General features: G+C 53.4%; 4 protein-coding genes across 4 annotated transcripts; 2 read left to right on the forward strand and 2 right to left on the reverse strand.

The window, feature by feature from the left end:
• Positions 1 to 603: 603 nt before the first annotated feature.
• On the forward strand, positions 604 to 3,543 carry MRS44_002902 (uncharacterized protein; the record flags this gene model as incomplete). The annotated part of the gene is made up of 6 exons (XM_065622993.1): positions 604 to 789; positions 868 to 1,339; positions 1,426 to 1,586; positions 1,634 to 2,352; positions 2,405 to 2,943; positions 2,996 to 3,543. 6 exons carry the CDS (start codon positions 604 to 606, stop codon positions 3,541 to 3,543), a joined length of 2,625 nt encoding a protein of 874 aa, XP_065479065.1.
• A 189-nt stretch (positions 3,544 to 3,732) lies between these two features.
• MRS44_002903 (uncharacterized protein) lies at positions 3,733 to 5,662 on the reverse strand (the record flags this gene model as incomplete). Its single annotated transcript, XM_046268240.2, has 2 exons — positions 3,733 to 5,378; positions 5,437 to 5,662. 2 exons carry the CDS (start codon positions 5,660 to 5,662, stop codon positions 3,733 to 3,735), a joined length of 1,872 nt encoding a protein of 623 aa, XP_046137013.1.
• A 423-nt stretch (positions 5,663 to 6,085) lies between these two features.
• On the forward strand, positions 6,086 to 8,672 carry MRS44_002904 (uncharacterized protein; the record flags this gene model as incomplete). The annotated part of the gene is made up of 7 exons (XM_065622994.1): positions 6,086 to 6,229; positions 6,285 to 7,299; positions 7,350 to 7,495; positions 7,544 to 7,660; positions 7,710 to 8,033; positions 8,120 to 8,473; positions 8,529 to 8,672. 7 exons carry the CDS (start codon positions 6,086 to 6,088, stop codon positions 8,670 to 8,672), a joined length of 2,244 nt encoding a protein of 747 aa, XP_065479066.1.
• Positions 8,673 to 9,425: 753 nt separating this feature from the next.
• MRS44_002905 (uncharacterized protein) lies at positions 9,426 to 11,673 on the reverse strand (the record flags this gene model as incomplete). Its single annotated transcript, XM_065622995.1, has 5 exons — positions 9,426 to 9,622; positions 9,675 to 11,009; positions 11,064 to 11,478; positions 11,554 to 11,578; positions 11,654 to 11,673. The coding sequence occupies 5 exons, from the start codon at positions 11,671 to 11,673 to the stop codon at positions 9,426 to 9,428; spliced, it is 1,992 nt and encodes a 663-aa protein (XP_065479067.1).
• Between the last annotated feature and the right edge of the window lie 1,184 nt (positions 11,674 to 12,857).

The following is a 12,857-nucleotide window of genomic DNA, read 5'->3' on the forward strand; positions in this document are numbered from 1 at the left end:
AACCCTTTATCTTGTCTCAGTTTGAAATTGGATAGGTAGGTAGGCAGGCTGTCATTGTTTCGGTTTGAGCTGCGCCAGGGCTGTCAAAAGGCGTGTCCTAGACATCCATTGACAGGACTTTGCAGGGATGGCCTTTGCATATTACTCACTGACAGGTCTATTAATAAATATGCATGAAAATAACATGCATTAGAAATCGCATGATTCCAAGTTTGAGAATGTTTATCCATGTCTTGATGTACTTGTTCAGAGTCAATGTGGTCTGCAGCGTCTGGGCGCTTAGTCTTTAGCGGGCTTCAGGCGACCTGTCAACTGTAGCCGCCCGGACGCGGTGCGACTGGACGCGACTGCAGGCAGCCGAAAACACGGGCACCTGCCAAACCCGACGTCACCGCCCAAAATCCCGCCCGCTCCGCTCCGCTCGTGGCACAACCGCGCACGCGCCAGAGAAACCACTTTAACTCACCAGCTCACGACAGCATCCCTTTATCATAACAACAGCAGTTTTGTCGGTCTCGCGGTCACGCTTGTATATTCTAACGTATTATTTGAGCTCTACATACTTTCAAATGGCCCGCGCCGAATGATTACACTGTCGTTCTTATGTCCTCTTCCGCCCTCGTTGGCACAGACGCGTCGTCGCGTCCGCCGCGGTCGAGGATTTTAACGCCAAGCTCCGAGGGTAGCTCGAATCAAAAAGATGAGCTCCGTTCTCCTGAGCAGCGCAAGAGGAAGAGGGCCGATTCTGTCACCATGGAGCATCTTTTAAAGCCCTCAATTGCTCTCAAGGTACGTGTCCCAAGTGTTTATGTTTGCTAACACTCGGGTACCTGCTGTGTACACAGACATGCTGATCGTCATCGACAGCCACATCCCCCAAACCTGCACATTCAACCTCGCGTCCTCCACCCGTTGATGGTCCTACCTCGCCAGCATCTTCCGTTATCATGTATCGATATTCATGCTTCCAACATCGATCTATCTTCGCACCGATTCTATGAGGCCCATGTCAAAATCCTCGACCTGGAGAGCCGCATGGGCTCGGTCCCAGTGGTCCTCCTTGCCAGGAAGGAGTCCAGCCGCGCTGTCTACGCCCTTGAACGACAGGAGAATGGGTTATACGTTGTATTCAGATTGGGATCTTGGGTAAATTTGGAAGAATTGGCCAAGGATGCCTCCGCCGTTTGCCACGAGCGCCTGCGGCCGCCCGTCAAACTCGAATCCCAGGGTCAAACCGCATCCTCGGCCATCACGACGCCACAGCTGCACAAGGACCAAAAGATGAAGCGAGCTGCCATTGAGGCTATTCAGTCCCTTGTTCAAAGAGGCCAAGGTCACAGTCTGTTTCGACCTTGGCAGAATCTGAGAGGCATGATGGAAAATCGGATGCTGCCGTTCCCACGGAAACGAAGCTACCATCACCAGTTCTCATGAAGGAGGAACTTGCAGCGATACCAACCGAGAATGCCAAGCAGGCAGTGCCTTCAGCCTCGATCAACCCCGAGGAGCCACCCCCACAGCAAACTGCTGATGAGATTTTTGATGCTCTCAGAACGCAGTACTTTGACGCGTTGTACAAGTCCATGGTACGAACACTTAGTTTTCAGCCTCGGTCTATAGCTAATGTGTCTAGGGCTCGCTCGCCTACTTTGCCAAAGGACCGCTCTCCCGGGCTCGTTCTGCTTTCCACCTCGATCTCGAGTCTAGCTTGGACATGGGCGATCTGATCGAGTTCCTCAAGGGTCTAGTCCTGACCACGGTACAAATCGACAAGAAGTACCGCGATACTATCCCTGAACTCATTGCCAAACTGAAGACGGCCATTGATAGCTCTGACGAAGGACGCAAGAGGAAACGCCGAGCCAAGAAGATGAAGATTGGCAAGTCCGGCCTGTATCCACACGAGGACGAGTATATCAGAAAGTGGTGGACTGCAAACAAGCCTGAGCTGAAAGAGGACGAGTTCGATGTGCCCATTCAGCAAATAAAGTCACTCACTTCGATGTTACACACCCGAGAAACCCAGCTTCAGATGATCCTCATCCTCGAGATCTTGGCATTGACACCATTAAAACCTGCCGAGGATGCTGAAGATAGCCAATTGCCACCCTTGCCTGGTGCTACGGAGTCCCAAAACGATATGGCACCTCCTGCGAAGAAGCGGAACAAGCACAATCTTCCTGTTCTGGTAGATGTGCATGCCGATCGCTTGACCATCTGGCAGTCCACCGCCTCTGACGAGCAGTTGCTTCTCGAGGATTCTCAGGTCTCCCAGGCTCAGGATGGTCAGCCTCAACAGAAGGCCTCGTCGGAGCCTCTCAAAGACTTTTGTGTGGACATTATTGTGCCATTGTAAGTTTATCAACATCGTGATCTGGAGGTATACAATGTCTAACTTGAGCAGCTTCTCCCACCGACTTCCCGAACTGTGTGACTCGATCAATCGAAAATTGGGCGGTCCTGTCATCGTCAAGCCTTCCAAGTCTAGGTCTTTGAAGCGATCGTCAAGTAAGCGCGATCAGAGACCAGGCGCGGTCACCAAGCGTCCTACACCTGGCAAGCCAACAAGAACACTGCAAAGAGCGCTCTCGACAGAGCAACAATCTCGACGAAGTGTGTCCAGAGGGCCCAGCAACATGATTGCTCTTATGCGTTCTGCAACGTCCACATCTCTACCAGGAATCAAGCGGGAAGCGAGCGACTCTGCGGCAATCAAGTCAACACTGAAGGCTGAGCCTGATCTCTTGAACAGGAGAGGCGGGTTACTCTCACGGAGCAGCAGCATGTCCAACCTGCAGGATGCAAGAGCCAGCAAGAAGGCCCAAGTCGAGGCTGAGCTGAAGGATGCCATCTCTTCCTTGAGAAAACCCAACCGCGAGGTTGTTGGAAAGGCGTTGGCTGAGGCGGCAGAACGCCGAGCGACTGTCAGTCTTTCGGCAAAGAGTGAGTCTACAACTACGTTGTTATTCTATCGGGGCATGCTAACAATTTCTAGAAGTCAGAAAGCCTGCCCGGAGCTCCCTTGGCGCTTCGGTCGTGAAGGCTACGCCAGCGAACAACCGGTTCAGGGACGTATTTGCATCAAAGTCTGAGACAGTAGACGTCCCCATGATGGGCACTGAGGAGGTCATCCCCCCTTCAAGTATGCCCTCTATGATTCCGTCCACGGGCCTACGTGCAGGTCACCGAGACGCCTTCCGCCGAAGCCCAACCCCAGACTTTGAAAGAATTGGGGATACACCAACAAAAGGTGGCTCAAACTTTCTGCGCCGACCTACCAAAGAGGAGGATGTCTTGCCGTTCCCGCCCTCGTCGCCGCTAATGGAGAGGAGGAATGTATCAGCAGCGGATCTTTTCGCACCCAGAGAACAAAAGCGAAGGGTCAGTTTTACACCATCGCGAGACGAAGGAATATTGGCCACGCCCGTAAAGGCTATGTCAAAGAGCATCAACAACGTCGAGGACCAGAACATTGCGCCCGCAAAGCCAATGTCGATTTACCAGCAATTGGGATGGGACGATGACATGGATGACCTGTTATGAGTTGTTTATGGAGCATGTTACAGCGGTGTTTTCATTCGGCGCATACGATATAAAGGCCCGAGGGATATAGCATTAGATGGCGTTAGGCTTGTGGCAAGATTCCGGTATGGATAACGACATTTGAGATATGACATGCATCATACCAGCATGGTAGTCAAAGACAGAGACTTGTACATTATTTCCAGTATCTCATGCTGCAGCTGGTTCTACAAGCATGGTAGGCAGGTCTCTAATATCGACGTGCTCATTTGATCCCAAATCCACCACACGTATTGCTTCCAAGCCCACGACGCCCTCCTGCAGAGCAAGGAACTGAAGCTCGACAACGTGACAAGCGCCTGGGGCAAGCGGTCCAACTCGAGTATCGGCGCTGAGGCATACTACATCAGTGGACTCGACAAGGGCATTCTTTTGCAGTGCATGAAGCACATTCTCATCAGTGACGGCGTCGGCAATGTCCTTCTCGCCACGTCGTCGGCCCCCTACCGAAGGAGGACGTGTCATACGTAGCTCAGTTCTTCGACGCTTAGGAACTGCGACAAGGGCGAGCTTGCGAGGAGGTAGCGGGTTCTTCTCCGTGATACGGTTAACAACGTAGACGGTCCAGGAGAAGACTTCGCCGGGATGCACGGGTTCGGACGGACCGGTGAAGGTCATGGTGATGCCGAGCTCTGGAACTGGGATATCCGTGTTGGCCGTAGCAGCCTCGAGAGCAGGCAAGGCATCCGGGCGAATAATGGATGGAGACTTGAGGTGTTGCACAGCTTGACCCGTTATGGAGAGCTGCGAGGGGCGATGGGAGCGGACAATGCCCGTCCCAGTCGTGGACGTGCCGTAGCCAGGATTGACAGGGAGAGTGAAGTCAATATGAGTTGTCCATGTCATGGTCAAGCGAGGAGTGCAGCGGCCAGGGATAACTTGGGCGGTAGCTGAGATGGAGATATCCAGGTCTCGCATGGGATTCTTTGGTGAAACGTCGTACTCTCGGGGAGCAATGCGATAGAAGAGTGTGATATGGTCGTGGGACACACAGCTGAGCGGTAGTTCCATGCCCGCATCCTCGTTGAGACTCTCGACAGTGGCATCATGGATAGACAAGTCGATCTTGTCTAATGAGATCTCACACTCGAAATGAGCCGTAAAGTCAACCTCGAGGAGAGCAATCAAAGCAGCGCTAGTCGGTGCCGTGGTTGGCCGCGAAAAGCGAATCCGGGTATGAACAACGGGAAAGATCTTGTGCTCAACCTGAGGTAGTGCGCGGATATGCTTGGTGAGGTCCTGAGAGCCCGTAACGGGTGCGACCCTGGACACCCGGAGGGCGGAAAGGCGAGGTTTGGCGCCGCCGAGGGCGGCGTCGTTGCCAAAGGACTCGAGGAGGTTGAAGCCCGAGGGAACTCCGCTTTGGAGATAGCCGCTCCCTCGCCCAACGAGATCGGCTGAGACATCGGGCTTGAGGCTTGCGGAGGCGGTGAAAATGACGGATGGCATAGAGACACGTGCACGAGGCCGACCCAGAAATACGGGTAGTTTCCATGCAGCGTAGACATGTTTAACAGTCGGCTTGGTATCGTCATCGCTCTCTTCGTCTTCGTCATCCTCTTCATCCTCCTCGTCGTCGTCTTCCTCCTCGTCTTCATCAACGATGATGAAGGGGTCGTTGATGTCCGGAACTGCGCCTGAGAAGATGGTCTCTGATACAGAATTATCCCGACCATGGGTCTTGCTATTGACCACCTGAGCCTCAACTGATATCACTAGCCGGCTGAGGTGAGACCGGAGTGATGCTTCATCCTTCCATGGTGTTCTCAACAGAAGAAGTACATCAACCGTTTCATCTAGTTACAAGAGTTAGTGACATACTGTCTAAGACCAGAGGTACAACGAATAGCTCACCGAAGAACAAAGAGTCCCGACGCTCTAGTGAGTCGAGTATTGACTTGCCCGGCTCAAGATCTCTGAAAGCCGACTCCAAATCCAGATTAGTCTCTGAAGGTATAAGGTATGTCAGCTGCGATTGCTCCGCAAAGTCAGTGGTGGGATCAGAAATGAGTTTGGTGCCAAAGTTGGTGAGAGAGTCAGCCTCGAACTCTGGCTCCGGGGTTACTTCCGAGTCGGACATGGTGGCGGCGAGGGGCCGGGTGAGACTTTTTGCAACTGACTGAAAGATTCAACCAAATATTGAACTTCTAGTATTTTGTCTCCTTCTCGAATTACACCTTTCCACTCCGTTCGTCGGACCAGCCGTGTAAGTCAAGACGTTGGTTACACCCCCTTTGTTGTTACATAGACCGACGTGGTCCTCGAGATAAATTGATTATGTAATCGCTCAAGCTCAACGTCTGGTCCGTGCACCAAAAAGTTGTGGCTCCAGCAAACAACCTCTAATTTCCATAATCGCGACTCAAACTCCAACACCATTGCCATCGCTCTTGACGGCGGGAGAAGCTTGGCGCACAGTCGCTTCACTCAAGACGCGTCGCATTTTTCGCATCTATCCGATCATCGCTTTTTCCCTCTCGCGCGACGTCGCCCTAGCCTCACGATGAACGGTTACGGCTCTCCCTACGGCCAGCCTGCCTCGGCTTGGCAAGAGCACCATACTCCCGATGGACGAGCCTACTACTACAATGCGACTACCAAGGTTACTCAATGGACCAAGCCTGAGGATATGATGAGCTCGGCCGAGGTTAGACTGACCATTCTGTTCTGTATTGTGCGCTGTCATGCTAACATGTTTCAAGCGCGCCCTTGCGAACCAACCCTGGAAGGAGTACACGGCGGAGGGAGGTCGAAAGTACTGGTATAACACTGAGACGAAGCAGAGCTCATGGGAAATGCCCGACGTTTATAAGAACGCGCTCGGCGCAACGAGCAAGCCCGCGACCCCAGCTTCCGCGACTCCCTACACGCCTCCCGCCAGCGCCGGTGCCGGTGGTCCTGGCGGATACTCGCACAGTTCCTACGACCAGCATCGCGACCAGCGCGACGTCTATCCCGAGTCCCGGCAGATCACGTACGGAAACGATCCCAAGGTCCAGGCCTTTGTCCCCGCCACGAATGACCCCGAATATGCCACGGCCGAGGAGGCTGAGGCTGCCTTCACCAAGCTCCTGCGACGAAGTGGGGTCCAGCCAGATTGGACCTGGGAGCAGGGTATCCGGGCAACTGCCCGAGATCCTCAGTTCCGCGCCATCAAGGACCCCAAGGATCGCAAGGCCGCGTTCGATAAGTATTGTCAGGACATGGTCATTCAGGACAAGGAGCGCGCCAAGGAAAGACTAGCGAAGCTCCGGGCTGACTTCGAGACTATGCTTAAGAGGCATCCCGAGATCGTTCACTACACCCGCTGGAAGACTGCCCGCCCCATCATCGAAGGCGAGACCATTTTCCGTTCTACCAGCGACGAGGGCGAGCGCCGTCAGCTGTTTGAAGAGTACATCATCGGGCTCAAGAAGGCGCACGCCGAGGAGCAGACATCCCTGAGGAAGAACGCTATGGACGGACTCATTGATCTTTTGCCCAAGCTCAACCTGGAACCGTACACTCGCTGGGCTGATGCTCAAGGTATCATCTCATCCACCCCGCCCTTTCAGAATGACGAGAAGTACCAGGCTCTCACCAAGTTCGACATCTTGACTGCCTTTCAAAACCATATGAAGGCTCTGGAGCGCAAGTTCAACGACACCAAACAGGAGGAGAAGAACAAGAAGTTTCGCAAGGAGCGTAAGGCGCGAGATGCGTTCAAGGCCCTCCTCGGTGAGCTTCGCCGAGATGGTAAGATCAACGCCGGCACGAAATGGAGCCAGATCTTCCCCACATTGAGAAAGACGAACGATACATCAACATGCTTGGCCAAGCTGGCTCGACTCCTCAGGAGCTTTTCTGGGATATTGTCGAAGACGAAGAGCGCGGTTTGCGCGTACCCAGGAATGACGTGCTTGACGTTTTGGAAGTGAGTAATCGACGAATTTTCCCATCTTGCCGTTCTAACAACTTTCAGGACAAGCGGTTTGATCTCACGCCTACGAGCGATTTTGACGAGTTCCTCTCCATCATGAACGATGATCGACGGACTGCTAACATTGAACCCGATATTCTCAAACTCATTTTTGATCGAGTAAGTATACTTGCCTATCTGCTACTGTATCCAGGCTAACAAGCGGTAGCTGCGCGAGAAACGCTCATCTAAGCGGGAAGACGATCGCCAGTCTGAGCGCCATCAACGTAGAGCCGTTGACGATCTGCGCGCGTACATGAAGCGCATGGAACCACCCATCACTTTGAATGACACGTATGACAAGGTACGACCTCGACTTCTCAAATCAGACGAGTTCCAGGCCATTACTTCCGAGGACGCTCGACGAAGCGCCTTTGATAAGCACATCCGACGGCTGCGAGAAAGGAAGAGGAAGCAGACCGAAGCTACCGACGGCGTGATCGCATGTCCAGCGAGCGGGAGTTGCACCGTCGCGAGAGGGACCGATCCAGAGGTGAGCGATCTCATCGAAGCGGTGGACGTGGTTCTCGACGTAGTCGCAGTCCGGAGCCAGATGCCTACGAAGCGGACAGACGCAAGGCCATTGCTGAGCGAGAGCGTAACCACCGGAAATCGACCATGGCAGAAGGCCTTTTGGGATCTGACCGAGGTCGCCTGTCGCCGCCGCCACGCCGCGAACGGGAACGGGAGCGCGACCGTGAGCGAGACCGAGATCGAGACTACGACCGTCACTCTCGCTCGCGTCGCGATGACGATGGCCACTACGAGCGTGAGCGGAGAGACCGGGAAGACGAGCGCGAGAGGCTGTATCGCCGACGTATTGACCGAGGTTCGTATGATGAGCTTCCTTATGATGAACGCCCATCAGGTTCTCGACGCCGACGTCCTGATGACGAAGACGACTACACTCGCCGCGACTCGCGAGACTCCAAGGTACGAAGGTTCCACTGAACAACTAGAAGGCATTGATAGTTAACACGAATTACAGCGATTGAGAAGAGATCGATCACGGGAACGTACTCCACCGCGTGCTGAGCCGCGCCCTGAAGAACGTCCTCGCAAAAAGACACCTCCGCCCCCATCCAAGGACGTCCATTCCGGAAGCGAGGAGGGCGAGATTGAGGAGGATTAAAGTAAACACGGAACTCGATTCTCTCATACAGTTGATGGCTGGCATGCACCTGCACTTATTCCTAGTACGTACCGGCACCGTCAATCCCCCGGCACGTCTGTCTGTTGGGCGAGATGACTCTCGAGTACAGGCTTGCGGCTTCTCGTCGCCATGGCCGCCCGGTGCCGCAGCGGTGGAAACAGATGGCGACCACGTTGCTCCCCCACAAGCACAAGCACAATTCTTGTCTGGCCAGTATGTGTCTCTCCCAATCATCCTCTTTTCCTTTTCCTTCTTTTAGGTCTTTTGGTCTGTGAGTTTATATGCGTAAAAAAAAACCTATGGGTAGTGGCGGAGTTGCTTGGATGGAAGGATAGATGATAGGATTCAAGTAGTGATAGTTAGTCAGGACATTAAGACTTGTCATTATTTTATGCAAGGGTTCCCTCTTTGACGATCCAATTTTCTGTTGTGATTGTGAATATGGTAAAACTAACTGACAGCCATCTTTCTTCTGGGGTTGTTTCCCGCGAGGTAGGAAACCCAAGACGGCAGTGATCCTACTTGATCCATTGTCCCTCAGTCTACGAAGCAGTCTGGTCTCGCCCTTGCTGTGTACTCTTCAAGGTCCTCAATCAAGGTCCTTGGAGAGTCAGACAAGACATGTAAGAAACGACAAGTACAAAAAGATCAAAAAAAACAAAACTGCTCTCCAGCGAGACCGGGTCTTCTTCGTAGGACCAGACAACAGGGGATACGCTGCCGTCGCCGTCGTTATTCATCAGGATCGTCATCCTCGCCGACGCCGTGGTCGTCGTCTATTCCCAAAACCCGAACATGCCCGCCCCCGCGCTGCTTTTTCCCATTTCCGTTTTGAACGCCCCAAACGCCGGGAGATGCACCATCAAGGGGAGGAAAGATCTCCTTGTTAACGCCCTTTAGCTCTGATCGGGATTCTCCTCGAGGAAGAACTATTCATGTTGGTTAGTTGTCATACACAAGATATTAGTGGTGGGGGTTGACTCACGTAGTTGCCACCCAACTTCTGCTCCTGGTCGAGCTGAGATCCGTTCTTGTTGATACGAGGTCGGTAGTTGGTGGGGTCACGACGGAAGGTGACGTCGAGGTTCTTCAAGAAGGTGTTGCAGCCGGTAAGGAGGGACTCGGGCTTGTTGGCATGAGAGTTGATACCGGGCTGACCGTCAAAGACAATGACACGGTCGGCGAGATAGGTAGCCATGATGAAATCGTGCTCGACGATGAAGGCCGTCTTCTTGGAGTGCATGATGTATCGCTTGATGACTCGCGAGGCAATGATACGCTGCTCGGAATCGAGGTAGGCAGAAGGCTCGTCGATCAGGTAGATATCAGCGGGGATACCGAGGGCAAGGACAATGGCGACACGCTGCAATTCACCACCGGACAGGTTCTTGACTTCCTGGTCAATAAAGTCGTCGAGCTTGAGGGGCTTGACGACATCGGTCTGGAACTGAGGAGACAGGAAGGCCTGCTTGATCTTCTTGAAGAAGAGCTGGCGGACAGTACCGTCGAACTTGGGGGTGATGGTCTGGGGCTTCATGCTGATTCTCATCTCAGGCACCGACTTCTTGCTGTCGGGCTTGAGGGCACCTGCCAAGAGACGACAGAAGGTGGTCTTTCCGGTACCGTTCTCACCCATCATGACGATAATCTCCGAGTCGGTGAAGTCACCAGAGTCAATGTTGAGCTTGAAGTTTCCGAGAGTCTTCTCCATCTTGGGGTAGGTGAAGGCGCGGGACCTGTCGATGGCAAAGTCGTCGGTACCCTCGGCGATACGGAAAGTCAGGGACTCGTCACGGAATCGCAAGTTCTCGGTGGGGATGTGACCGTCAAGGAAGATGTTGATACCCTCACGGACCGAGTGGGGTAGGGTAACGACACCGTAAACGGCGGGGCGACCGTACAAGACGCAGATGTAGTCGGAGAGGTAGTCGAGAACAGACAGATCGTGCTCGACGACAATGACGTAGTCGTCGTCTCGGAGGAGAGAGCGAATGATCAAAGCAGCACTCAGTCGCTGCTTGACATCGAGGTAGGAAGAAGGCTCGTCGAACATGTAGACATCGGCCTTCTGGACAGCAACAGTTCCGATGGCAAAACGCTGAAGCTCACCACCAGAAAGGAGGTTGACATCTCGGTCCATGATGTGGTTCAGCTCCAGGACATTGGCGACCTCTTCCATGTTGCCCAGCGAGGCACGGCTCTCAATCAGGAATCGCACGCTCTTGTTGGGGCCCCTGACAGCCTTGGGGATCTGGTCCACATACTGGGGCTTGACGACGGCCTTGAGGTCATCCTCCAGAAGCTTGGTGAAGTAGTCTATTGGTGGGGTCAGCAAGAAATAACAACGGAAACGTTTGCGCCGTTACATACTCTGCAGCTCGGAGCCACGGAAGTGCTTGATGACGTCCTCCCAGTCGGGGGGGTTGTCGTGTCGGCCCAAGTTGGGCTTGAGCTTGCCGCTCAGAATCTTGAGAGCGGTACTCTTGCCAATACCGTTGGTTCCGACAAGACCCAGGACCTGTCCCGGTCGGGGCATCGGCAGGCGATGCAACTTGAAGCTGTTGGGGCCATAGCGGTGGGTGACCTGGCTCTCGAGGTTGGTGGGCAGGTTGATGATGGTGATGGCGTCGAAGGGGCACTTCTTGGGGCAGATACCACAACCGATGCAGAGCGACTCGGAGATGAAGGCGAGGCGAGACTCGGGAGCGACTTCGATACAGAGCTTTCCGCTACGGACGACGGGACACGACTTTTTGCACTCTTGACGACATTTTCGCGGGCGACACTAAAAGGAGGGGTTAGAATTTCTTTGGCGGGGCAAAAAGCGTGTTTGGCCTGAGGGAGGCGATCGCGGACGGACCTTGTCGCTGTTGACGATGGCGATACTGTTGGATTGACATGTCAGTCACTGTGATCTTGTCCCTTATATCGAGTACTCCTCCTCATCCAGCCGCACATACCGTGTGAGCTTGTCCGACATTGTTGCGACTGACGAAGAACACGAAAAACTTCCAGTCCAAGTTCAAGTTGGTGGGGGGTGGATTTTTTTTGTGTGTGTGGGAGAAAGTGGGACAAGCAAGGTCGAGCTCGAGCTCCAAAGACGGAGAAGACGGGGGGATCTCTCGCGCGCAGGAGACGATGGCACACTGGCACTATTCGAGATTCCTTTACGGATAGCGAAGGATAAAGAAGAAGGAGAAAAGATCACAGGCCAACCGACGGGAGTTCCAGGTTCGTGTGGTGGTAATCCGTGCCCTGTGAGTCGTCCAGGGCTGTGGGTCTTGGGAGCCGATTTTGTGTGGGAGGCGCCGGCGGTTGCTTCGCCCTGGCAAGGGGGCTACTACAGTGGATGGGAGTTGGGCTCCAGCTACCTATGACGTTGCCTAAAGGTTGAGGTGGACAAGGGATACCTGCGAACACCCGTGCATCAGCATCCGCCCTGGCCGAGTTGGAGATGGAAGTATTTGATTTTTGCTATGGTGTCTATTTGTCGTGTTGCTCCGATAGCTGCTTACTGCATACTTGAACTAACGTCATGGGTTGATGGTCAGAATAGTGACTCCATACAGTAGCAAAGCTTGTTAGACTGGACCACACCGAGTCCGTAAAGTAGGGATTAAGCATTTAAAACCGACCCTGCAACGTCCCTCGACCGTAAACTTAGTAGGGCATCAATTAATTATTGTTCATGTGTATAAAGACTGCAAATGTTGAATTGGTAACTATTATCTACTGGCCATGCTTGACTTGAGCTCGGGTGCGCTCGTTGTTTAACTCTAGGGTTGCATGCACATGGGCGTAAGAAGTCGCATCTCACGTGTTGAGCATGCCAGGAGAACCAGGCGATATGAACCACGTGATCAATGCCGACCGCATATTTGTATGTAGCTATCGATACCTCAGTAGAATGCCAGAGGGGGCTTGAAAATCAGGCGAGGTGATGAGGCACATTACTGATGACTCCCTGAGCTCGGAGAACGACGGCAGCAACACTGAAACAGACAGATCACTACACTCTAGGCCGGACAGGCCTTCCCCATAAACATAGGTAAAAGCCAATCACTGTAAACTTCCCCGGGGCAGTGACCACGCCGAAGTGCTCCATCTTTGGGTCCCAAATAGTCTTTTATCTGACACAGAGTGACAAACCCAAACAGTGTCAAT

Source organism: Fusarium solani (assembly GCF_023522795.1).
Source record: "Fusarium solani strain SB1 chromosome Unknown bctg00000001, whole genome shotgun sequence".
NCBI lineage: Eukaryota > Fungi > Ascomycota > Sordariomycetes > Hypocreales > Nectriaceae > Fusarium > Fusarium solani.